At 37.6% G+C, this 24,689-nt stretch overlaps 2 protein-coding genes and 1 long non-coding RNA gene across 3 annotated transcripts; 1 reads left to right on the top strand and 2 right to left on the bottom strand.

Moving 5' to 3' along the window:
• Positions 1 to 339: 339 nt before the first annotated feature.
• LOC114824935 (uncharacterized) lies at positions 340 to 3,638 on the top strand. The gene is made up of 6 exons (XR_003773538.2): positions 340 to 479; positions 697 to 906; positions 1,529 to 1,709; positions 1,787 to 1,894; positions 2,569 to 2,632; positions 3,399 to 3,638. It is a non-coding gene; the product is annotated as an uncharacterized lncRNA (long non-coding RNA).
• Positions 3,639 to 10,830: 7,192 nt separating this feature from the next.
• On the bottom strand, positions 10,831 to 12,054 carry LOC139195961 (uncharacterized). Its single transcript, XM_070821643.1, has 2 exons — positions 11,659 to 12,054; positions 10,831 to 11,576 (listed from the first exon to the last, which is right to left on the bottom strand). Exons 1-2 carry the CDS (start codon positions 11,947 to 11,949, stop codon positions 11,397 to 11,399), a joined length of 471 nt encoding a protein of 156 aa, XP_070677744.1. The 5' UTR covers positions 11,950 to 12,054; the 3' UTR covers positions 10,831 to 11,396.
• A 1,961-nt stretch (positions 12,055 to 14,015) lies between these two features.
• Positions 14,016 to 21,660, bottom strand: LOC103420039 (G-type lectin S-receptor-like serine/threonine-protein kinase At4g27290). The gene is made up of 7 exons (XM_070821184.1): positions 20,261 to 21,660; positions 20,007 to 20,138; positions 15,566 to 15,720; positions 15,276 to 15,486; positions 14,962 to 15,199; positions 14,718 to 14,868; positions 14,016 to 14,541 (listed from the first exon to the last, which is right to left on the bottom strand). Exons 1-7 carry the CDS (start codon positions 21,627 to 21,629, stop codon positions 14,245 to 14,247), a joined length of 2,553 nt encoding a protein of 850 aa, XP_070677285.1. The 5' UTR covers positions 21,630 to 21,660; the 3' UTR covers positions 14,016 to 14,244.
• Between the last annotated feature and the right edge of the window lie 3,029 nt (positions 21,661 to 24,689).

Genomic DNA, 24,689 nt, shown 5'->3' with positions numbered 1-24,689 from the left:
GAACCAAACCAGACCTAGGCCGAAAAAAACGAAACCGAAAATTGTCAAACCGAATCGAACCGAATATGGCTGGTTCAGTTTCGGTTTTTGAGGTTCGGAAATTGAACCAAACCGATATATATATTTAATTATTTTTTTATAATATTTTAATTATAAAAATTAAAAAAATCTCTAAAATCTTGGAAGGAGAGTTCGAACCCATGTGCTCCAGGTTGAAAAGTTTCACTGAAACCAACTTGGCAATAGGTTTTACTTTGTTTTGATTGTATGAATAAACTATTTATAAAGATTTAAATTTATAGTCTTTTGTGGAATTAGAAATTAACAAAACCCTAGCCACTAGTAGTAGCAGCCATACCTTTTCTATTTGTCTTCTCTCTCTTGTCCCCTGCGCCTCCAGACTCCCTCCTTGTCCATACCTCAAATTTCTCCATTCTTCTCCATTTTCTCCCTCTGTTTCTCGATCTTCTCACTCCAGGGTAAGATCTCCACTCTCTCTTATTTATTTTGTCAATTTATGGGTTTTTTTTAGAGTAAATTCCATGGAGGGAATCTGAAATTTTGGTGTAAATTTATGGGTTTTTTTTTGTTTCGTATTGCCGATTTGTTTGATTTTTGTGTTGTGAGAGTCTCACCCATTTATTTCCCTTTTTTTTTTTCTCCCCTGATATCATTATTTGCTTCTCCTCTTTTAAGGCAGCGGCAGCACCACCACCACAATCAGTTGCAACAACTGCAACAACACCACTTCTACCAGCTGTGGTGGTCTTGCCGCCCAACACAGCCAACAAGTATGCAGCGACCACCTTCATCTATGCTTAAGATGGCTCTGGATCTGCGGAGTGTGGAGAGAAAGGGTAAATTTGCAGCCGAATGCGGAAAAAAGAAATGTGCTTCAAGCTCCAGGTATTAAAAAAAAATTCATGAAAAAATCGAAACCGAACTGAAAATTTTGATTTGGTTTCGATTTTGACAAAAAACCGAACCGTTTTGAATCGAACCCAGCCCTATAACACTTGTTCATAATGTAGATAAGTGCACCTTTACATTCTTCTCTTTTAAACTTGTACTAGAGAAACCAAATACAACCACTTGTACTTGCATTAAACAACGGTTCTCTATGCATCTTCGAGCAATTATTTGACCGACATTCATTCACCGGTGGTACGATAGGAGCGTGTGCCTGTTACTATCTGGTTATACTATCTGTTACCACGCCTTGTGTTAGCTTGAATTGGTCCTCACTTCCGTAAGTCTCTACATCCGATAAATTTAGAAAAATAAGACTTCCAGCAAGAGCAAGAATATGCTTAGTCCATTACGGTTTCCAAAAAACGTCACTAACTTCTGAAAGTGCTTTTTCCATGAAACATCCCAACCCTACTTTTATTTAAAAGTTGTTTTAAGACCTTAATTGGTGAGCTCGTGGGGCCCACCTTGTTTTATTTTTGTGTTTTCCGGTCTCTCCTCTCTCAGTTCTTTCTTTTCCCTCACCTCTCCCATAACTCTCTTTCTCTACACTTTCCAGTCTCTCAAAACCCTATCCTTCACTCTCTGCATCGTGACCTGCCAAGCATCCTGCATGCAACTCTATTTAGACCATCTTCATCATCATGTCCCTTGCACCGTGTCTCTCCCTCTCCGTCGCAGTGAGGTCGAGGAACTCAGAGAAGGGACCTCCGACGGATTTCTCCATTTCTTCCGACTAGGTAAGTTCAATTACCTTTTTAATTTACCATGTTGGTTTCTGGACGTTGTATGATGAAAACCATGTTGTTCTTCCAAGGTTTGAGGACGGGAACGGCACGGGGGAAACTCACCCATATTGTCCGGCGAACCCGTGACTTTCGAGGATTCTTTCCGAGCTCTCACGGCCGTACACGGCGAAGCTAGGGTATGAAATATACGATACTTTCTTCCCTCTTCATTTTAGTACTTGGTTTGAGTAGTGGTGTAATCGTTTGCCGTCGACCGGAGCTATACAGCTCCGGTGTTCTTCCCCGATCTGCACCCAAAGCCACCAAGCCACCCGGCCTTCTCAATTAACCTCGGGTCTTAGCCCTTACTGGAACTAGCCCATCTCCCTTTTTGATTAATTGGCCTGCGGGCCGTGTTTGTGTGGAGTGTGTGTGTGATTGGGCCGTGTCCTGCATGGCCCATGTATGTGTGTGTGTGGGTTGTGTGGTGTGTGTGTTATGTAGTGCGTGTGTGTGTTGTGTGTGTGTGTGTGTGTGTGTGTACCATGAGTGTGTGTGCATGCCGTGCATGCATATGCATGTTGTGCATGTGTGTATGTTTGTGTGGTGTGTGTGCGTGTGTTGTGTACGTGTGGGTGTGTATGTATGTGCTGTGCAGGTGTGTGTATGTGGGCTGGCGTATGTGTGAGTGTGGGTTTGGGTTTAAGCCCAAACCACTCTTCTTTTCCCTAAACCCTTTTAACCTTACAACCTTAGGATTCTAAAAACCCATTAGACCTTAACCCATTCAACCTAAATCCTTTATTTATTTTAATTCAAGCCCAAATCCTTTGGAAACCCTTTTATTCATTTATTACATTTTTGTGTTTAGGTGAAGTTGCTAGTGAAGAAATTCTTAATCCTTATCTGCACAACTCTACTGCTAAGGAGTACTTGTGAGTGGATCCCTTCTAAAATTACATGATTTTATAGTTTAATTGCATAAATGATTAGCATGCTTACGAGTTTATGATTTGATTTATGTGAAGCCTGTTTATTAAATATATTGATTTTCGTCTCGTGTTTTTGGTGAGGAATCAATTGTTGGCCTATATTGAGCTATATTTTGATATATCGGATTTTCTATGAAAACCATAAACTGGTAGACTATTTGATAGATGACGATAGGATGCTAGAACATGTTTTTGAAACCCCTCTTTATAGTATAGACGATGGACGACATTTATACTATGAAGTGGTTATTTATGAGAGGTGTAACTATTTGTGCGTACCTAATGGACACTATGCCGCCTGGGGCGAGAATCTGGTGTTGGCATTGAGGCTGGGAGAAATAATCCCTAGCTACGGGTTGAGGGACATGAAGAGGCATTGGGCCGGGAGTTGGTAATCTCTGGCTACGAGCGCAGAGACCACAGAGCAGGCATTGGGCTGGGAGTGATATTTATTCAGTGATCTTACTAGCAGCACACCGCGCTTACGAGACGATCTACGAGATGATTTACGCGATGATTTATATGATGTTTTTCTGCGTTATACCTCTTGAGATGTTTTATGGCATGCTAGAGTTTCAGAAAAACCTATCACTTTTTATGCTAGTAGTTTTCATTATATAACTGTGGGGATTATTATCTTGATAACTGTTTTATTATTATTGTATATATGAACTTGGTCCACTCACCTTTGTTTTACGCTCCCATTCAGGACTTAGGATCAAGGCACCTAATCCCGGCGACAAGACACTTCTGCAGCAGCATCTTTGAATCCTCTCGATGTAGGACCCACTTCTTTATTCATTCAATTTCATCTTAATTCTTCTTAGTGATTAGGTTTAGTTGTATATTCTGAGCACGTTCCTAAAATTTTTAATTCATTGTATTCTAAATTTCTAACCCTTATTTATTTCTTATTCTTAGCTTTTGTATCAATTAATGGTTTTCGTCACTCTCGGGTGTCGGCCAACATGTGTCCATCCTGGTATTCAGGGAATATCAGGGTCGGGGCGTGTCATGCTATTTATGATATACATTCTCACATAGATGTCCGATGGGCATATGTTCCTCCAAAAGGGCATCTATCTACATTAATGTAGTTTTACTGAATTAATTCCTTGCTTTCAAAAAGTGCATTTTGCTACTAATATTAAACATTTCACGCAGCCGAGTAGATTGGCAAACGTTCCTCCCAAAAGAGCATATAATTCAGTTTTGAGTCCTAAACCAAAAGATAATATATTATTTTGCCACTGAAAAGCGGGAGCTTTGTGCACTGGGTACGACCTTTACTGAATTTGTTTGTCCAATCCACAAGTTTCAAAAGGAAATGGACAATGAATTTACCAGCCCACTGAATTTGTTTGTCTAAGGCAGCAGATAACAGATGAATGGAGCCTAGTATCAGCAACGCTAGCTCAAAATCTATGAGGAAAAATTGAAATATTAGGATGGAGGTCTGATCAAGACACATCAACCAAAAAGTCAGATTCAGAGAAACAAAAACCCTCAAAAGGAACCAAATCAAAGTAATTAAAATATTAGATCAACCATGGAAACCGATTAAAATTAAACTCGAAAATTGAACTCAGATAAAGCTGTAACTCAAACCACGGGTGGGCTGTGTTTGAATGAATGAGAAAATAGAGAAAAGGAAGGTACCTTAAAAGATATCTCTTTGCCTCTTCCAGAAAATGCTTAATTGTTCTTCTGAATCCTGAACTTTCATCTCCCACATAGATCACTTTATTCTATTTTATTTTACACAGAAACCCCCCACAGACGTCGACACAAGTGAACATGGCCGTGCTTATTTCTCAGAGGTTGTATATATAGCTTCTCCATTATCATGAGATTATATATGAGAAGCTTATCATATTTTCTATGTGCAGGATACTAGGTTAAATTGAAATTATAAATAACTAAAACATTTAAACCGAGCAAACCATTACATGAACCCAAACATTTTGAGGCAGCACAATTTCAAGTAACCAAAGGCAACCATGAACCAAGGGATCAAAATAGAAAAAGCAACACGAACAGAGGCAACAAGTGTTGTGCTAGGATAGCACCAAATCTTATGGAACCAACTCAAGCTAACCTATAGGAAATTTATCAAATGAAAATGCAAGAACAAAATATAAAAGACACCAAGATTTTAACGAGGTTCCTCAACAGTCAGTGTAACTGGAGTACGTCCTCGGAGCAGTAGGAGCTCACCCAATAATCCACTATCAACCAAATTGAAGTTTACAAAGTGTTGGCAATCTCACAACCCAAATAAACCAATACAACCAATAGTTTTCACATACCAAAGAAACAAATAGAAAAAGAAATATAGTGATTAATTTCTTCTCTATACAAAGCTCAAAGCTATTACAACAACAACTACCTTGGTGGGTGATTACTAACAAAAAAGAAGAGCACCTTCTTCTTCTTTTCTGCTCTCAGTTTTCTACTCTCTGCAGCTCTCTTTGCTCTCTCAAAGATGGGCTACTAAAACAGAAAATGGTGCACCCTTCACTACCTCTCTCACATTCGGATGATAACTTCATCAATACAAAAGCACCCAATAAAAAATTCAAAAACATCATCATGACCTTCATTTTTTCTTTTCAACAAACATAATCATGATGACTCCTCATCATGATGTTCCCTCATCATTTTTTCTTTCACCTTTTTTTTTCTTTTTATTTGTTTAATAGCCAAAAGGTAATGGCCAGTTGGCCACCATTCAACAATCTCCACCTTGGCCAAGTTCCGAAAACGCCATGATAAGCCAACCAACACAATTGACCCAAAAAATCACTCCCAAACACTAGCAAGAGAACAACTCATGCCGAGCTAAATGCTCCAAAACTCCTACTGCTCAACGCCTTCTTTATATAGGCATAATGTGAGCCAAGTTCAAACAGTGAACAAACTTGGCTACACCAATAACCTTAGTCAACATATCAGCGGGGTTGTCTTTAGTTGGAATCTTCTGGAGAATGATTTCCTCTTCACCAACAATTTCACGAACAAAGTGATAACGCACATCTATGTGCTTGGTCCTCGCATGATGAACCTGATACTTAGCCAAATAAATGGCACTCTGACTATCACAATGTACCTCTACCTGCTTCTGATTAACCCCCAAATCTCTAATCAGCCCATGTATCCAAATGGCCTCATTTATAGCTTTAGCAACTGCCATATATTCAGCCTCTGTAGTAGACAAGACAACAGACGACTGCAAAATGGACCTCCAACAAACTGGCCCTTTAGCCATAGTAAACACATAGCCTGTAGTAGACTTCCTTCCATCTAGATCACCTGCATAATCTGAATCATCATAACCAACTGCAAAATGACCAATACCAGAGTCATCTCTCTCAAAGCATAAACCAACGTCTCGAGTACCATGGAGATACCTCAATATCCACTTAGTTGCTTGCCAATACTCTTTACCTGGATTATGCATATATCGACTCACCATGCCAACTGCACTAGCAATATCCGGTCTAGAGCATACAATTGCATACATCAAACTACCAACCAAATTTGCATATGGTATATTTTTTATTTGCAGCTTCTCTTTATCAGTTTTAGGACATTGTAGAGAACTCAATTTAAAATGAGGAGCCAAAAGGGTACTAACCGGTTTGGTTGAATCATGAACTCCAAACTTCCGAATCAACTTCTCAAGGTATTGTCTTTGATTCAAATTGACCAAACCCTTCTCTCTATCTCTAGTGATCTCCATGCCAAGGATCTTTTTCGCTTCACCAAGATCCTTCATCTCAAACTCATTCTTCATTTGCTTCTTCAATTTCTCAATCTCTTCGACATTCTTTGAGGCAATCAACATATCATCAACATATATCAACAAATAAATGAAAGACCCATCTTGCAACTTCTTGAAGTACACACAATGATCATATTGACTTCTAGAATAATTTTGGCCTCTCATAAATTTATCAAACCTCAAATACCATTGCCTTGGAGATTGCTTCAAGCCATAAAGTGATTTCTTCAATTTGCAAAACAAATTCCCCTTCCCTTTCACTGTATACCCATCCGGTTGACACATATAGATCTCTTCATTCAAATCACCATGTAGGAAAGCCGTCTTCACATCAAGTTGCACAAGCTCAAGATCATACTGTGCAACAAGAGCTAACATAATGCGAATTGAGGAGTGCTTCGCAACTGGAGAAAAGATTTCATTATAGTCAATGCCCTCCTTTTGTGCATACCCTTGAGCAACTAATCTTGCTTTAAATCTCACATTGCTTTTCTCATCAGCATCTTCCTTCTTGGCATACACCCATTTGCAACCGATAGCTTTCTTGCCTTTAGGCAATTTATCTAACTCTGAAGTCTTGTTCTTCAAGAGAGAATTCGTCTCATCACCCATGGCATTGCACCACCTCTTCTTCTCCTCACTCTCAATGGCTTCCTCGAAATTGGATGGAATATCATCAATGATAATAGGAAGAGCAAAAGCAACATAGTCACTATACCGAGCTAGCTTGGTAATTTGTCTTTTTTCCTCTGTTCTTTGCAATAGACTCTTGAGGTGAAACTTGCTCTTCAACTTGAATAGAATCTTCAAGTTCAACTTCTTCAACATCTTCATGGTCTCCAACTTCTTCACTTGTAGTGGCTTCGGCATCAGCGGAAATAGCATTTGAAGTACCAGAGGTAACTTTCTCAAGCTCCACCTGTTGGACATCTTTCACATTCTTCTCAGAGTCTTTGTACATACTTTCTTCATCAAATATCACATCTCTGCTAATTACAAGTTTTTTCATCTCTGGGTACCACAACCTGTAACCTTTGACACCACTACTAAAACCAAGAAAGATAGCCTTTTTGGCTATAAGATAAAGTTTATTTTCAGTCACATGAAAATAAGCAGGTGAACCAAAAATACGGATATAGTCATAATCAGAAGAAGGTTTTCCAGTCCATACCTTCATTGGTATCTTACCCTGAACAGCAGCTGAGGGTAACTGGTTCATGATGTGACATGCATAATTAACTACCTTTGCCCAAAATGACTTGCTTAAACCCGACTGAGACAACATACATCTAACCTTCTCAAGCAAGGTTCGATTCAATCTTTCTGCAACTCCATTTTGTTGTGGAGTTCCCCGGACACTAAAATGTCTCACAATCCCTTCCTCTTTGCAAACTTTAAAGAAAGGGTCGGATGTGTATTCACCACCATTATCCGATCTCAAAATCTTAATCTTTCTCCCAGTCTGGTTCTCAACCATTTTCTTCCAACCCAAGAAAATGCTTAATACCTCACTCTTGTGCTTCATAGTGTAGACCCAAGACCTTCTTGAATAATCATCAACAAAGGTCACGAACTAATGCCTACCACTCAAAGAGGGAGTCTTTGTAGGACCCCAAACATTCGAATGCACATAATCAAGAATGCCCTTCGTCTGATGTACAACAGTACCAAACTTCACTCTAGTTTACTTCCCCAAGACACAATGCTCGCAGAAATCAAGCTTACAAGTTGTGGCACATTTTAGAAGACCTTGTTTCACAAGCCCTTGTAGAGATTTCTCACCGGTATGGCTTAATCTCATATGCCACAGTCTAGTAGTATCAGAACCAGATGTGCCCATATTTTCTGAGATTGCAGATGCTTCACCTGTCACAGTGCTTCCCTGCAATAAATACAAATGAACATATCGATGAGCTTTCATCACAACAAGTGCACCATAAGTAACTTTCAATGTCTGCCCATCTGAATGAAACCTGAAGCCCTTGGATTCTAAAGTGCCCAAAGAAATAAGATTTTTTTTCAAATTCGGTACATACCGAACACCTGTCAACTCTTTAGTCATGCCATCATGCAACTTCAAATGAACTGTACCAATCCCTTTTGTTGTACAAGGATTGTCAACTCTCATGAACACAACACTACCATCAAACTCTTTCAAGCTTGAAAACCAATCCTTGTAAGGAGTCATATGATGAGTACAACCCGTATCCAACACCCATTTAGTAGCACAATCAAATGATGAGGAAGTGGTTAAAGAAAAATAAAAAAGATCTGTTTCAACCTCAGCAACATTGGCTTCAGAACTTTCTTTTCCTTTGGTCTTCAACTTAGGAGAATCTTTCTTCCAATGGCCCTTATTATGACAAAAGGCACATTCATCCATTTCCAAGGTTTTTCTACCTTTAGAGTTTCCTCTAGGTCGAGAGTGTGATTTTTTCCTACTAGTAGAGGACCCCCTCTCCGATGATCTACCTCTAACAAATAAAGCTTCAGAGGTACTATAATGATTTTTATCTCTATGCCTCATTTCATAATTCATCCAGGCATTTGACACATCTTCAAATTTCACAGTTTCTTTCCATGCATAATAGTGGTAACAAAATGCTCATAAGAGTCCGGCAAGGAATTCAACAATATTAAGGCCTTATCTTCATCCTTAATATCCTCATCTAAATTTAACAAGTCGACAATCAACTTATTAAAAGAATCAAGGTGTCCAATCATTTTTGTACCTTCTTTGTATTGGAAGCGGTAGAGCTTTTTCTTCGAGTGTAGCCGGTTCTTTGCACTCTTCATCATATATTTGTCTTCTAATTTTTGCCACAACACACTTGCTAATGTCTCCCGCATCACAAAATACTTCTGAGTTTTTGCAAGGCACAACCGAATTGAAGAGCAAGCCTACAAATTTAATTTCTCTCATTCCGGCTTCGACATAGCTTCCGGCTTCTCTCCCAAAGTGGCAAGTAGATCTTGTTGAGCCAACACATCTTTGACCTCACATTGCCACATCCCGAAGTTGTTTGTGCCATCAAACTTTTCCACTTCGAACTTTGCATTTTGCACCGTAGTTCTTGCAAACCCGGAGCTGCTTCCAAAAGGATTCTCATCTTGCCCGTCTGACATCTTTGGCAACTAGACAGTACCCAAGAGCAACCAGTGCTCTGATACCAATTGTTGTGCTAGGATAGCACCAAATCTTATGGAACCAACTCAAGCTTACCCACAGGAAATTTATCAAATGAAAATGCAAGAACAAAATATAAAAGACACCAAGATTTTAACGAGGTTCCTCAACAGTCAGTGTAACTGGAGTACGTCCTCGGAGCAGTAGGAGCTCACCCAATAATCCACTATCAACCAAATGGAAGTTTACAAAGTGTTGGCAATCTCACAACCCAAATAACCCAATACAACCAATAGCTTTCACACACCAAAGAAACAAATAGAGAAAGAAATATAGTGATTAATTTCTTCTCTATACAAAGCTCAAAGCTATTACAACAACAACTACTTTGGTGGGTGATTACTAACAAAAAAGAAGAGCACCTTCTTCTTCTTTTCTGCTCTCTGCAGCTCTCTTTACTCTCTCAAAGATGGGCTACTAAAACAGAAAACGGTGCACCCTTCAGTACCTCTCTCACATTCGGATGATAACTGCATCAATACAAAAGCACCCAATAAAAAATTCAAAAACATCATCATGATATTCATTTTTTCTTTTCAATAAACATAATCATGATGTTCCCTCATCATTTTTTCTTTCACTTTTTTTTTATTTGTTTAATAGCCAAAAGGTAATGGCCACTTGGCCACCATTCAACAACAAGAACACGGGCAACCATGAATAGAAAAATAAGAAATGAAAACATCTGTAAATAAATGCCTCAAAATAATCAAGGAAACAATTACGAAGGCAGCCATCTATCAACGCATTAAGATCTGTCATGATTCAAGGCAGTGATCACCCATATATCCACCGATACATCCTTTTTTTCAAGACACTCATACGAATAATGGGGACTATAGAGCCAAGCAATTTTTTCCCCGCACCGCAAAAACAAGAGACAGCTACTTGAGACAGCTACAAAATGACAGTTGCGCTTTTTGGTTTGGAGAACCTCCATATTTCATTGTTGTTGTATAAGACCATCTCCAACCCTGACTTAAAACCTAAAAATATTTAGCCCAGAAAATTTAGGTTTTAGCCCAGAAACAGCTTTTCTACTCCAACCCTTTTAGCCTAAAATTTGAGCCCCAGATTATCAAAAAATGAATTAAGGCTATTTTTTTTAAATTAACTTTTAAAAAAAAAAATTATGTAGACTATCCTAAATTAATTTTATGAACATTTTAACCTAAAAATATTTAAATTCCGATAAATTTTGAAAAATCACTAAATCAATACATGAAAATCATGATAAACCACATAAACTTAAAAAAAAAAGACAATTAATAAACCACATAAACTTAATACAATCGAAAACTCATAGACTACATAAACCTAATAATGATATCCATCATCTTGACTTGGTGGTGGACTTGGGTGATAGTCTTGCGATGAATTATCATCTTGAAATATACTCCTTGTGGCATTCCTTCGTAAAATTTCTTTTTGCTTACCATGTAAGTATCTCTTCCTCTCTAGAGTGTATTTGTCGAGGTCCGCCATTATCAAATTAGTTTCGTATCTTTCTTGCTCCCTATCCCCTTCTTGCTTCATGGCCAAAAACATTTGGGCCGATTCTTCCTGCCAACGACACTGGTTTTCGTTCATTCTTGCCATTTCGCTAGCAAATTGTTCACGTATCGGATCTTGGGACTTCCCTTTTCTCTTTGCTTCCTTTTGCTTATCTCTACCTGAGGGCCTTGGCAAAGAAGAAGTTGGGCTCATTTGGTTGACACCTTCATTGTCGGCAAAATTCACACCTTCATTGACATCATTTGGAGGTGGGGCTTCATTATGAAATAATCTTCCACATTGTTGATTCGCATTGATTCCTCACCTCGGACAATCTTGAGGATGTTCCAAGCATGATGCAACTTAAAAGCTTGATTTTTTGGTGTAGTTCTTGTCTTGTAAATTGCCATTGCTTTGTCACCCTATGCAACAAATACATAAAAACAATTAGTTGCAAAATACTATTATGTACATGACAACAAAAATATCAACAAAGAAACTCACAATTTCTGAGACGCCCCTTCCACTAGGCATGTCAACCATGGCTCTCTCCAAGCTTCCCTTCCACAAAGTGCACGCTTTGTTGATAATCTTGCACCGATCATAAACACCACCAGCTTCCCTTCGACCGGCGTTGGAGTTTTCATGGAACTTATCAACGATTTTACCCCACAAATCCTTTATATTTTGATTGGTGCCGACGGCACCATCTTCACTAACAGAAATCCATGCCAAACATAAAGCAATATCTTCGTCAAAGGTCCAATTACGACCTCTAACATGCTCTTTTGCCATCTTGAAAATTTTGGAAATGAGAAGAAATGGTAGAAAGAAAAATTGGAAGAATTGTAGGAGAAAAGTGAGTTTTGTGTGGATGTTTGAACAAATACATAGGTATTTATAGAGTTTTTGGTTGAATTTTAAGTTAAATAATTTTTAAAAATTATTTTAACCGTTGGATTTAAATTTGGACCGTTAGATCTTTTTTTTTACCGTTAGATTTTATTATATTCGATTTAAACCGTTGGATTCAATAAATATATAAATATAAAACAAAAAAAATAATAATTTGAACCTGGGCCGTTGGATTAACCAACAGCCCATTTAAACACAACCATTGGATCACCAAAAGTAGCCGTTGGGCTGCTTTTGTTTTCTAACAGCAGGGAACACCCCCACATAGGGCTGTCTGCTTTCAACAATATGCCAGGCGCGTGTGGCGCGTTGGCGGGTGGAGGATGGGAAGTGGGCAACACAGCCCTGGTTTCACTCTCAGTTGGTGGAGCCCATTTTACTTTGTGGCCTAAAATTGGGCCGGAATTTGACATTCATTTGGGTTTTAGGTTTTAGGTTTATTTTAAGTCATGGGTTGGAGTGGATTTGAGGGGGGAAAAATGGTAAATTTTAACTTTTAGGTCAGGGTTGGAGATAGTCTAAATGTTCGTCTTGCTTCTCCAACCTCCTATACTTGTTGTTTAAGCATGAACTACTTTCCTTCTCCATTACTTTCCTTCTCCATTATATATTTTATCTTACATTATTCACAATTCAAACATTTTCTTGTTAATTGTATCCTTGATTGTGATTCGAGGACACTTTGTTCAGTGTAGGACTACAAATGACATGCTCGGTCTATCCTCATGTACTCTTTGCACACATAACAGCCCCACATGCAGACACCTTACAGCTATATGTTTGCACGAATCAGAAAGCGTCTTATCGATCAGTTCAAGCTATTTATCCTGAATCCATAGTGTCCATGCCTTAAAAATAATTGAAAAAAATACTGTGTGTTAATTGAAGATTTTGTAAGACATATTCTAAAATCACAATAACAAAGACATTAGGATCACAGATTTAATAAACCAATAATTCAATAAACGAATTACAATTAACTTAAGGAATCGGCGCATGTATAAGAATGTCTTCTACTCTCTCCAAACTATATGTTCTTTAGTACATAAAAGAATGATTATTGTAAAAGCAGAGACAATCTTTATATAGTTGCTAGGATATCTCTCAATCAACCCTATTATCATATGAGAAATACTCATTACCACAATTATATATTTCATGTCCCACCATAATAAGTCTTACTAAATGGTGATTACGGTCAATCAAACTTAAGACTCTATTATTCTAGCTATATTGAGGTCGCAAGATTAGTTGAATATCAAGTCACTTAAATAATAAGTTACTAGAAAATCAAGTGAAATTGTACATCATTTCTGCACAGGAGTTAGAAGAAGAATATTAACTCTCTTTCAAGGGTCTTTTTCCTTTACTTTTTTTTTTTTTGGTTAGACTTTGGGTCCCATGGTTTGAAAAGTTGGTCTCAAGGATAAACTAAGCTGAAAGCTAGCCGATAAACTTAACCACTTCTCGGATGGAGAGAAACTTCGGTACAACTGCTTCACTTATTTGTGTTTGTAGGAAGACGGCCACGTGGTCCAAATGCCTGTACTGAATTTTTTCTACCAATAGAGGATTGCCAAAGAAGCTTAAATGACAAACACCTCTCTCCCCAGTATCATGAAGCAATTACTCACTTTTGTTTCACAAATTACATCTTTTGATCAATCTAACCATCAAACGTCTCGAACCAGACTTGAGTGTGAATTCCAGCGATTTACAAATCGCCTGCTTGGTTCGGTCAAATACCCGAACTAGACCTAAGTGCATGGACCGCGACCCATAAAGCTTTACATTTTGTGATCTTAGCCAAATATGGCAATTCCTTTCGAGGAGTTTATAGTGTTGTTGGAGGAAGGCTCGTCTCCAACTTCCCGTGTACTTATGCGTGATCTACTTCTCAATGAAATTTTTATATTCTTATGAAATAATAAAATAAAGTACATAAATAATAAACACAACTTTAGCTATAACTTAATTTTCTTCAACCTAACAACCCCAAATTGTTTCTTTGTTTTGCTTCTGGAACTCCTAAAGTTGTAATCATAAATATGTTTCTTGCAGAGTTATAATCACACGTCTCATTGTTTGCCAGCTAAGATTAAAAGCTTCATGTCAACCTTCCAAACACGTTTTGTGATGGTAGATTAAAGGACTCACAAGCACTGCAATGATGATCTACCGAGGTTCTATCAACGTAGTGCTAAAAGTATTCTTTGAACAAAGAAGCGTCCTTGATGATGATTCAGGGACGCTTTTTTCAGTGTAAAAACCGGGCTGCTTTGGAGGCGGCAAGGCAACATCACTGCTCAACATCAGAACCACAGATGACATGCTTGGTCTATCCTCAGGTACTCTTTGCACACATAGCAGCCCCACATGAAGACACCTTACCACTTCAGATATGTTGCACGAATCACAAAATGTCTTATGGATGAGTTCTAGTGGTTTATCTTGAATCCATCGTATCCATGCCTTAAAACAAATTGAAACATGTATGATATGTTAGTGGGCTAATATGTAAAAGGGGCTTTGTTGCGGACCTTCTATACTGTCAAATGCATGTCATTAGAAGACGTGCTTCGAAGAGCACCGTCTAATTCACTATTCTTTTTAAAGTAAAATATCATCACCTCGTTGGTTAAACTTACATGTCCAAGAAGGTTGTGGTCATGATCTGGATGAAGAAATCCCCTGTTCTTCTTCCTACTCAACATCTCGAGCAGTATGACTCCAAAGCTAAACACATCAGATTTCATCGAAAAAATTCCATCTGCTGCATATTCCGGAGACATATAACCACTGCCAGATCAATATGTAGCGACTAGTGAGAAAGAATTTCAAAAGTAGAACAATGAAAATTATAAACCACAGAACAAGTCTAAGCATGCTTACTAGGTTCCAACCACTCTGTTTGTGTTGGCATGACTTTGTTCACCGCCGAATGTTTTAGCCAGGCCGAAGTCTGAAATCTTCGGGTTCATATTATCATCTAGTAGAATATTGCTAGGTTTCAGATCTCGATGTATAATCCTTAATCTAGAGTCTTGGTGAAGATAAAGAAGCCCTCGGGCAACTCCACCGATAATGTGGAAGCACTTAGGCCAATCAAGCAATTTTTGTCCCTCCTGATCTGAAGAAACTTTAAGCCTGTTATTTCGATGCCACATTGAATCCTAGTATAATAAGGTTGAAAATGAAGATCATACCAAAAATATAGAAGTCCAAGCTTTTGTTGGGCATGAATTCATATATTAGAATTTTTTCGTCTTTTTGAATGCAACAACCAAGAAGCTTAACAAGATTACGATGCTGAAGTCTGGCTATGAGTATAACTTCAGTTTTGAACTCTCTCGTTCCTTGTCCGGAATTCTTTGAAAGCCTCTTTACTGCAATTTCTTTTCCTCCTATCAGTGTACCCTGTGGACCATCATTTCAAAAAGGCTTAAATTTTTTTTATAGCAATATAGCTAATTTTCGTTGCATGAATTCATGTTACCTTGTACACAGGTCCAAAGCCACCTTCTCCCAACTTGTTGCAGCTTGAAAAGTTGTTAGTGGCTTTAGCTATGGTGGTCAAATCGAACAGTGGTAACTCCATCTCTTCCATGTCTTCTCCAACGTATTCTTGTCTGCAATCCTTTCTTCTGAGTCCTGAAATAGTAGAAGATTCTTCAGCATGGATTAGAAGATTATTCAGCATGGATAAAAAGATGTGAACAGTTAGCTACACTATCGAAATTAAATACTACCTTATCAAATGCATTTTTAATGTATTGGGTGATCTAATAATGGCTGCTCTTTTCCTTGGAATGGTCAATGCTTTTGATTTTTAACTTATCCGTGGGTAGAGAATTTTAATGAATTTATATGTTTTCCTCTGCTTTTCAGTGTTTGTAGGTGATTAGAGCTGAACATGGAAAAGTTTTTGCGACTTTTAGACATGTTGGACCTCTCAAGGTTGATGTGGTAAGTAATTTATGGAGTTATATGTGCAGTGGTCAAATTGTTTTTTTGTAGGTCAAATTCAATTTACTGGTTATGCTATAACTTACTACTATTTATTTTTACTCCAAGTAGGATTTTTTCAAAGACAAACTGCAAGAAGATTTGCTTGGCCACTTTGATCAATTAAAGTGATTAGGAATTAGGACCTTGGTTATATCCAACAGTTTACTGCCTAAATACAGAATTCATATAGGAAATGCAATCTAGAAAATTCATTCAGGTATGGTGTATAACTTGAAATGCAATCTGTTGTGCTAGGATAGCACCAAACCTTATGGAAACAACTCAAGCTAACCCATAGGAAATTTATATGTTCTCCTCTGCTTTTCAGTGTTTTTAGGTGATTAGAGTGGAAACGTTTTTGCGGCTTTTAGATATGTTGGACCTCTCAAGGTTGATGTGGTAAGTAATTTATGGAGTTATATGTGCAGTGATCAAATTGTTTTTTTGTATGTCGATTTCAATTTACTGGTTCGCTATAACTTACTACTGTTCATTTTTACTCTAAGTAGGATTTTTTCAAAGACAAACTGCAAGAAGATTTTCTTGGCCACTTTGATCAATTAAGGTGATTAGGAATTAGGACCTTGGTTATATCCAACAGTTTACCACCTAAATACAGAATTCATATAGAAAATGCAATCTAGAAAATTCATTCAGGTATAGTGTATAACTTGAAATGCAATCTAGAAGGGTAAATCGAGTGATTCCTTCTTTGTTTGAAGTATTGACAGATGCTATTGAGTAATTGTTCACAAAAGAATTAATACAAAGTACTTTAAAAAGAAAGAACCATGTTATATTAAGAATAGTGTAAACTAAAATCACCAGGGAAATGTATACATTGCTGAATTTGATGATGAAATTGGTTAGGTACTGTGTTTCCTGTAGATAATGCAAATACTCAAATGAATGGATAGTAAATTTTTGCTAAAAAACTATAGGATACACAAATGTTTTTACCCAAATTAACACCATTTTGATACCAGATTAAGAATATAGTTTATCTCTTAATACACAAATGTTGATAATAGTTTTTGTAACGTGCTAGAATGGATTTCAAAATTGTGCTAAAGTGGAAATGTATACATTAGTATTGAAGAGATACGAACATAACCCTAATTTGTGCTATAATGGATGTCAAATCTGCAAAATGGTTTTTCATCATAGTGTATGTGTGATAAAGATTTTGTGTGCAAAGTAATACACATGGATTGTATGTGGGAATGTGTGAGTGTGTAAGCGTATGCAGTGTGGTTTATCATGACGGTGTATGTGTGAATTGTGTGTGTGTACGTATGACTCAGTATGTGCGGGTGTGCGTGTGAGTGTATATGTGATTGTGTGTGTGAATGTTGTGCTTTGTGTCTATAATCAGTTTGTGTGTGTATGCAGTGTGTGTAAGTACAGTGTGTGTGAATATTTAATTAGCTCGCAAAGTTTGTTTGTTCAATCCTTTGTTTGTTCCTGTGAATTTTGATTGTACTAAGCATGTCAAATTGCTAATGGCTTTGCTGTGTTTGTGAATTTCAGAAATTTGGATCGTTGGAGGGAGCAATTGGGCCGTTGGCTTTTTGAGGTATATTCAGTTACAGTAATTTTGTTAATGTATTGTTGAATTTTTATTACCAGAGAATTGTGATTGTGTTACCCTTATTTTTGGTTTTTCTCCTCTGTGAAATAGAGAATTAGGCCTCAAATTTTGGGGCATTCTCTAATTTTTGTGATATTTGTTGTGGATTTTGGTGCATGCTCTAATTTTTGTGATGTGAGATCCATGTAAGCGCCTCTAAACATTGATCATTTGTTCAGTTGATTAGTCCCACGCCAAGACCTTATCCTAAGTTAGGCATCACAACATCTAGAATTCTTTAATTCATTTATGAGAGCATTTTTGTATGTTGTGCTGTCGCTATTGTTTAATACGTATACTGCTTAATTCGAATTTTGATATAAGTTTTCATTAGAATTTAGAACCTTTGTTATGATCAATAATGTATTGTTTTTTGAGACGAAATGATGTATTGTTTTGGTCGAAGATATATTGTTATGATCATTAGAATTTCGTATACACCTATGATTTAAATACTGCTGAATATTTAATATGCATTTGCAATTATTTTGGTAAAGAAATTGAAAAGGAATGTAAAGGCCTATTCCTTTCGAGCTGGGTTGCCTGCCCCTCGTTATCATTTCCAGTGCCACATGATTTGGTGTTTTCTAAATTAGTTTTGATTTTGGTTTTTTTCTTAGGTCAATGTTATGTCACACACTCATAAGGCCACCCATTCGAAAATTGATCAATTTCTCCAAATAAATTTCAATAAGGCTATCTGATTAGGATAGTTTTAAATGAGATGAGATTAGTGTGGGGTTTTATGAGAGCAAAGTACAGGAATATTTTTTGTGTTTTGAGAAAATTGGAGCAATGGTTTACTGGTTTTGATTTTGGTTTATGAGGTTTACTTAGATCAATGTTATGTCACACTCACAAGCCCACCCATTTATGTGTGTGTACATCAGTCAATGGTTTACTAGTGCGATACTATTTTAAATTTGATACTGCGTCTGGAAACCGTCAATTCTATGTTGTGGGGAGGGTCAAATATCTTTAAGGTTGTTGGATTTCTGATTATTCTTAAGATTTAGAGCTGAGAGTAGTTGTTAAATTTATTAGCTTGAGTCATGAGTTATACAGAAAGATAATGCTTTAGTGCTAATAGGGATTTAAACTTAGATTATTCTAACTTGCATAGTTACTGGATCACCCAATACGTCAAAACCATCTTTCAATATCACGTGGTGGTTAACACTTTGTGGATAGCTTCTTCTCTCTATATGCTCAACTTGGAATCAACATTTTTGGTATGTAGTATTCTGAAATGCATTCCTTAAACCCCATTGTTTGTTTGGAAGATTATCATGTCACTGTCTCTCTGCATGTTATGATCTTTAAAATTGGTAGTGTTGTATTGCAAGATTTCTCATATTATTGTGCTGCAACTTCAGGTACAAAAAGGTCCTCATGATGTGGATGCAGAGACTATTAAAATGAGCATGTTTAGCTGCCAAAATCCAAAAAGACAATGACAGGGATTATGAAGGGAGAGGAAGAGGAAGGAGAGGATGAGTAAGTAGTTGTTTTGGAATAAGTGGCAGTTGTAGAACTTAGAAATGAATTTGCAAACCGCATGTATATTTATACCAATGTTTTAAAAAACTAGCCTCAGGGCGTGCCTAGGGTGCCTTTGAGGCTGTGCGCGAAGGCTAACGCCACTGTTTTGCTGGAGTGGGCGGAAGGCGTCGTCGGAGCTGCCTAGGCACGCCTTAGGGGATTTTTTTTTTTTTTAACTCCCAAACCCATAACTGCCTCATATCTCTTACTTGCATTATCGCCTCTCCACCTTATTTTTCTGATTTTTATTTTTTTATATAATGGATGTGTGTGCTGTCTACGTGCATTGTTATATGTGTGTTCATTGTGCTTTTCATCCTCTATTACATATATATATATATAATATGTATATATATGTGTGTACTCAGTGTGATTATTGATTAATAATCTTTTTTTAATATAATATATGTGTACACTCAGTGTATATATTAAAAAATTTAGGTCCCGTGAGGCTTTGCCTCACTCCTCACGCCTAGGCTAGGCTAGGCTATCCCTCGGAAGCCTCGCCCACGCCTCACGCTTTTAATACATTGATTTATACTTAAGTGTAGTTTTTTACTTTCATTTTTTCAGTTTGTTTTGTTAATGGTTAAGAAGACATGAATCACATGCATAAATATTGCATATCGTACATATACGTGGAACTTTTGATATGTTTTATATGGTTTAAAAACTCGCAGCATCGTGCGGGCACCATCGCTAGTTAAATACTAACTACCTTATCTAATGCATTTTTAATGTGTCCGAAAATAGTTACCTTCATTTCTGAGTTTCTTCTTCTGTACGTACAATATCATTCCAACAAGCAATCCCATGAGAAAAACTGCAGAGCTGAGGAGAATTGCTAGTAGCCGTCTCTTGTTGAAATTGCTCTTTTTCTTAGCATGATCTGAAATCTCCGTTTTAAAACAGACTTTTCATGTGATCTCGTCGTGTTGCAGTAACTGTGATTTTAACACTAACTTATTTAAACCCTACTTTGCATACTGCAGATAAAGGTCGAAGACGTACCTAGTTCTGAAGCTGCCACCCGTATATAGAGGTCTTGACCACCGTTGGGAGTGAATTCTTTTATGTCGGTGAGGTTATCAAACCAAAGCACGCAGCCACTTCCTCCCTCCCTGATGTCCAGATTTGCACACGCAGTACATGAGCAGTTTCCCAAACATAATCCCTTGCATTCCTTAAGGCTCGTGCTTTTATCAAACCACGAGGTTGATGTGTCTGGCAATTTCATCCCACTGTACTTTATGAAGCCATCTCCATCGCTGCAGGCCAACGGAGTCCTTCGAACACATCCATCAGACCAATATCCCGAATTCCAATCTTTCAAAGATTTTGGTACAAATCCCTTAAAGCATGCACATATCGGAGTGTTAAAGTTATTGATACTGCAACTAGAAAATGGACCGCACAAGGCATAACTTTGACACCGATCTGCTAGGAATGTAACGGGAAGATCCCAACTCTGTTTTTGGTGCACCCATGTGAACTGCTCTACGACCCCTGATGGGCTCAATACAGTTCTCGAGAACACTGACGTGCTTCGGAGGCTGTACTGAAAATAGACCTCGTCCTTGTTCAACACAAATTCAAAAGCAGATATTGGATTTGGTTCTCTAAAACGATATCCTAGTCCTGTCAAATAAAGGCCATTCCATGACCCTGGTCTAGCCAGTATCTTAGCTCCTTTCATAAGAAGAAGTTGTGGTAAGCCACGATAATCCATTCGTATCAAAAACTCTCCTGGAGCAGGATCTTCTGTGCTCTTCCAAGACGAGAGAGATCTATCTAAACCAGTAACCAAGTCCCAACCAATCTTCATTTTCGGTAGGTGTGTGTCACAAGGATAATCAAAACTCTGCCACAAGAAGTCATCCGGGTTAGTTTCGTTTGCATCTTGCACCACAAGATTTCCAGAATCCAAGAGTTGCGACACTGGATTCCCCACGATTCTTGAAGCCTTCGATGACCACACAATGCTGTTTGAGCTATTGAGGAGGACCAGAACTCCTTGCTTGGTGAGCTTCAGAAGTCCCGAATAATCACCAAGTGGTGTTTCTCTGTTGGCTACCCACACAATTGCATCAGTAGAAAAATTGTACCATATTCCCAAGTACCGGCTTTTTGATTTACCAGGGCTGAAGAATCCCAGTTCATAGCTTCCACCTACTGAAACCAGAGTTTCACCATCTCTTATATATTGACTCGGAGTGATTGTGCCCAGTGCAGTTGCAGCTGAGATTCTTAGAAGGGAGAATAAGAAGAACAAGCACATAAAAAAGCTTCTCAAGGCTTTGCATGATTGCATGGTTGTTCTGAGATTGTACACTTTGTCCAAAGAAATTAATACAAAAATCATGCAGAGAAGATGGACCATTGACCCAAAGAAAAATCAAAGGACTTGGGTATCTTAATTAACCCAAGACCCAACTAAATTGACAGCTGATAATAACAGTGATCACTTGTCCAATGGTGGATTGCCAAAGAAATTCATATGATAAATGCCTCTCTCCCAGCTGTCATGAAACAATAATTCACTTGATATCAGTTAGCGGAAATTACCGTTAAATTTTTAGTCCTCGAATTTTAAGGGAGACAAACAAAAGCAAAACTTTCATCTTCAAAAGAAACAAAATACCCATCAAGCATGTCAAATCTTATATGGAATTCAAGCATTAGCTAATAAAACCTACCTCAAATATGATGGCAAGTATTAGCGAGAAAATCAAATCATTGGGTGAAGGGAACCAACTTTTTGTACCAAGTTTATTCATTAAATGTGTTTGTAATTGAATGAAAAAAAATGTGTCTGTATTTGAGAAAATAAATAAATAATATATTTGTACACATGTCAAACTTTTACGTGTCATAAGTAAATGACCATCCATAGGGTTATGCAAATCATTATTTGATTGCATCTTGTTTTCATTTTATTTGGGAGGTTACGCGTTCAAATCTCAAAGAGAAACGTGTTCAAATTTTTAAAAATGAATGCTGGCAATCTTTGTATTTGAATTTTTATTCTATAGTAGTCACTCTTTTTTCATCCTGCAATGTTGCGCAATGATTTTTTAAGTCACTTTTTAATTCTCATGCCAATATTATATAACATTGTCTAAAAAATATGAGGTTTTTCAAGTTATTTTCATTAGTTTTCTTTAAATTCTATGAAGAGTTCCACTTTTAAAAGTATTTTTGGCATTTCTCATTTGCTAAAACTCAACAAACTCTAAGATCGTTTAGTTATTTAACAATTATCTAATAAATAAACGAACTATAATATTTATTATACACTGAAATTTTAACAAGGTAAACGAAAAAACAAACTATTTTTTATTTGGCTATTACAAAGTCTTACAAAAAAGGAAAAGAACAAACAAATCAATATAAAATGCATTCGGATGGAATATCGTTCCCTGCCTGAAATAAAGCTAATAAACACACGGAGCATGTCGTTTCATGCCTACAGAGAGTCATTGTCGCTTATTACCTGTCCTGGCACGAAGAAACGGTACTTCTCAACTGCTTTTCAAAATCACTTGCTAACTAGAAGCTTCTCCACTACAAAAAAATATGGGCACTGCACACAATAAATTATATGTGCCATTTAAGACCAAAGAGCACCAACAATTGTGCCCATAGACCAATAGCAACAATGCAACTACTATATTTAAGTATGTGCCCTCTATGGGCGTCACCATTGATTAGAGGGCACGATAAGGCTATGTGTGCTCAAAGAGTTGAGCACAAATAAGGTTTTTATTGTGCCCTGTTCTGACACTTGTGTCAGATGCCATTTCAGATTCATGTTACCACAATTTTTGTAATTGTGCCCTATCAATTAAATTAAAAAAAAATAAAATAAAAATAACAAATTCGAAATACCCTACAATCTGAAACAAACATTTGAAAATGTATATTCATCCTTGAAAGGCAGTCATCCTTCCAGTGGAGGTGCCTGTGCTCCACGTGCCATCCACAACAGTACCACAAGCAGCAACAATGCGACCTGCAACCACGCCAGGGGTTTCAAAGTCTATTTTGGTCTAAAACACAACCATTTTCAACAATTCAAAGCTAAAACAAAGCTACAAAGGTAAGTATTCAAAATTTACCTTCTTCAGGGCCATTAGGTGGCCGGTGATAGCCTAAAATCAGCCTGAAAATCATAGCCCTCACTGGAAATCTGGGGAATTTGTCCCTTGAGTTGAAACTGCTTCCAAACTTAACCAAATCAGGCATGCAGTGCACAAAAACGTCTCTAAACAACTTAAAGAACCTAACTAAGGTGTTTTCGAGACTCACCCATACAGGATTCGACGGAAAATCTCGCCGGGGAGTCAAGCCACAATGGAGCTTGTCATTTCGTCGCATCGGTTTCGATTTCCAGAAAGCAAAAGGTAATGGGGAGTCTCCAGTGAGGAGAGGAAGGTGATGCTGGTGGTTGCCTCACCGGAGATTGCCAACTCCATTGTCGTCATTGCTTATGTGCTTCTCTGTGTCAAGGAAGAAACTGAGAGGGAGAGATAGAAAGATTGTGAGAGAGCAAGGGTGGCAGTGTAGTGTTTGGGTGGTGGCAAGGTTCATCGGAGTGGCTAGTTAGATAGAGATGGATGCTGCATTTTTTTGTGTAGTGAGCACACAGAGATGGTGAGGGAGATGACAGAGAAAAGTCTGAAGAAGTCGAGAGAGAAAGAGAGAGATGATTGCGTGAATGAGTGAGACGGAAAGAGTGATGGCGTGCAGAGAGGAGTAGAAGCACGGGGAAGGGTGAAGACGCACGTGGGTGGGTCCCATGGGACACAAAAACCCATTAGAAAATTAATAAAATAATTATATACATAACCATGAGGGAGACGAAAAGACTGTTGGATTAATACTCAACAAATAATTATATATACATGGGAAGGGTGAAGACCCACGTGGGTGGTGCAGCTGCCTGCTGGGAAAGTAAAATGGGAGAAGCCTTTGGCTTCTAAAATACTCTCAGTCCCAAAATTACCATTTTGCCTTCTAACTTTAAAAATTCGTAACTTATTGTTTTAACTTCGAATTCATATCCATTTGTGACAACGCGTTCATTACGATAAGCTACAACATAATAGTTCATCAACCACGACAATTTTACCACGGACTTTATGAGCGTGTTATAAAAAGTACAAATTTACCATGGGCATAATAAGCACATAGTAATAACAATTTTTTTATCACAGACAAATCTTAGCTCGTTGTAAAATAACAGCAAATGACCACGCGCAAAATTGAACGTTATAAATATACTAAAACCATCACGGACAATGCTTGTGGTTAATATTATTAACATCCACATCGTCTTTTTGTTATCTATCACAGACATAATATGTGATGGAATCACACACACTTAACTAAAAAATCTAGAGGAGGTGGGACAAGAATTTTGTAAAACTTCAAACATCTT

Source organism: Malus domestica, chromosome 05, assembly GCF_042453785.1.
Source record: "Malus domestica chromosome 05, GDT2T_hap1".
In the NCBI taxonomy this organism is placed as follows: Eukaryota; Viridiplantae; Streptophyta; class Magnoliopsida; order Rosales; family Rosaceae; genus Malus; species Malus domestica.
This window is presented reverse-complemented; position numbering and strand designations above follow the sequence as displayed.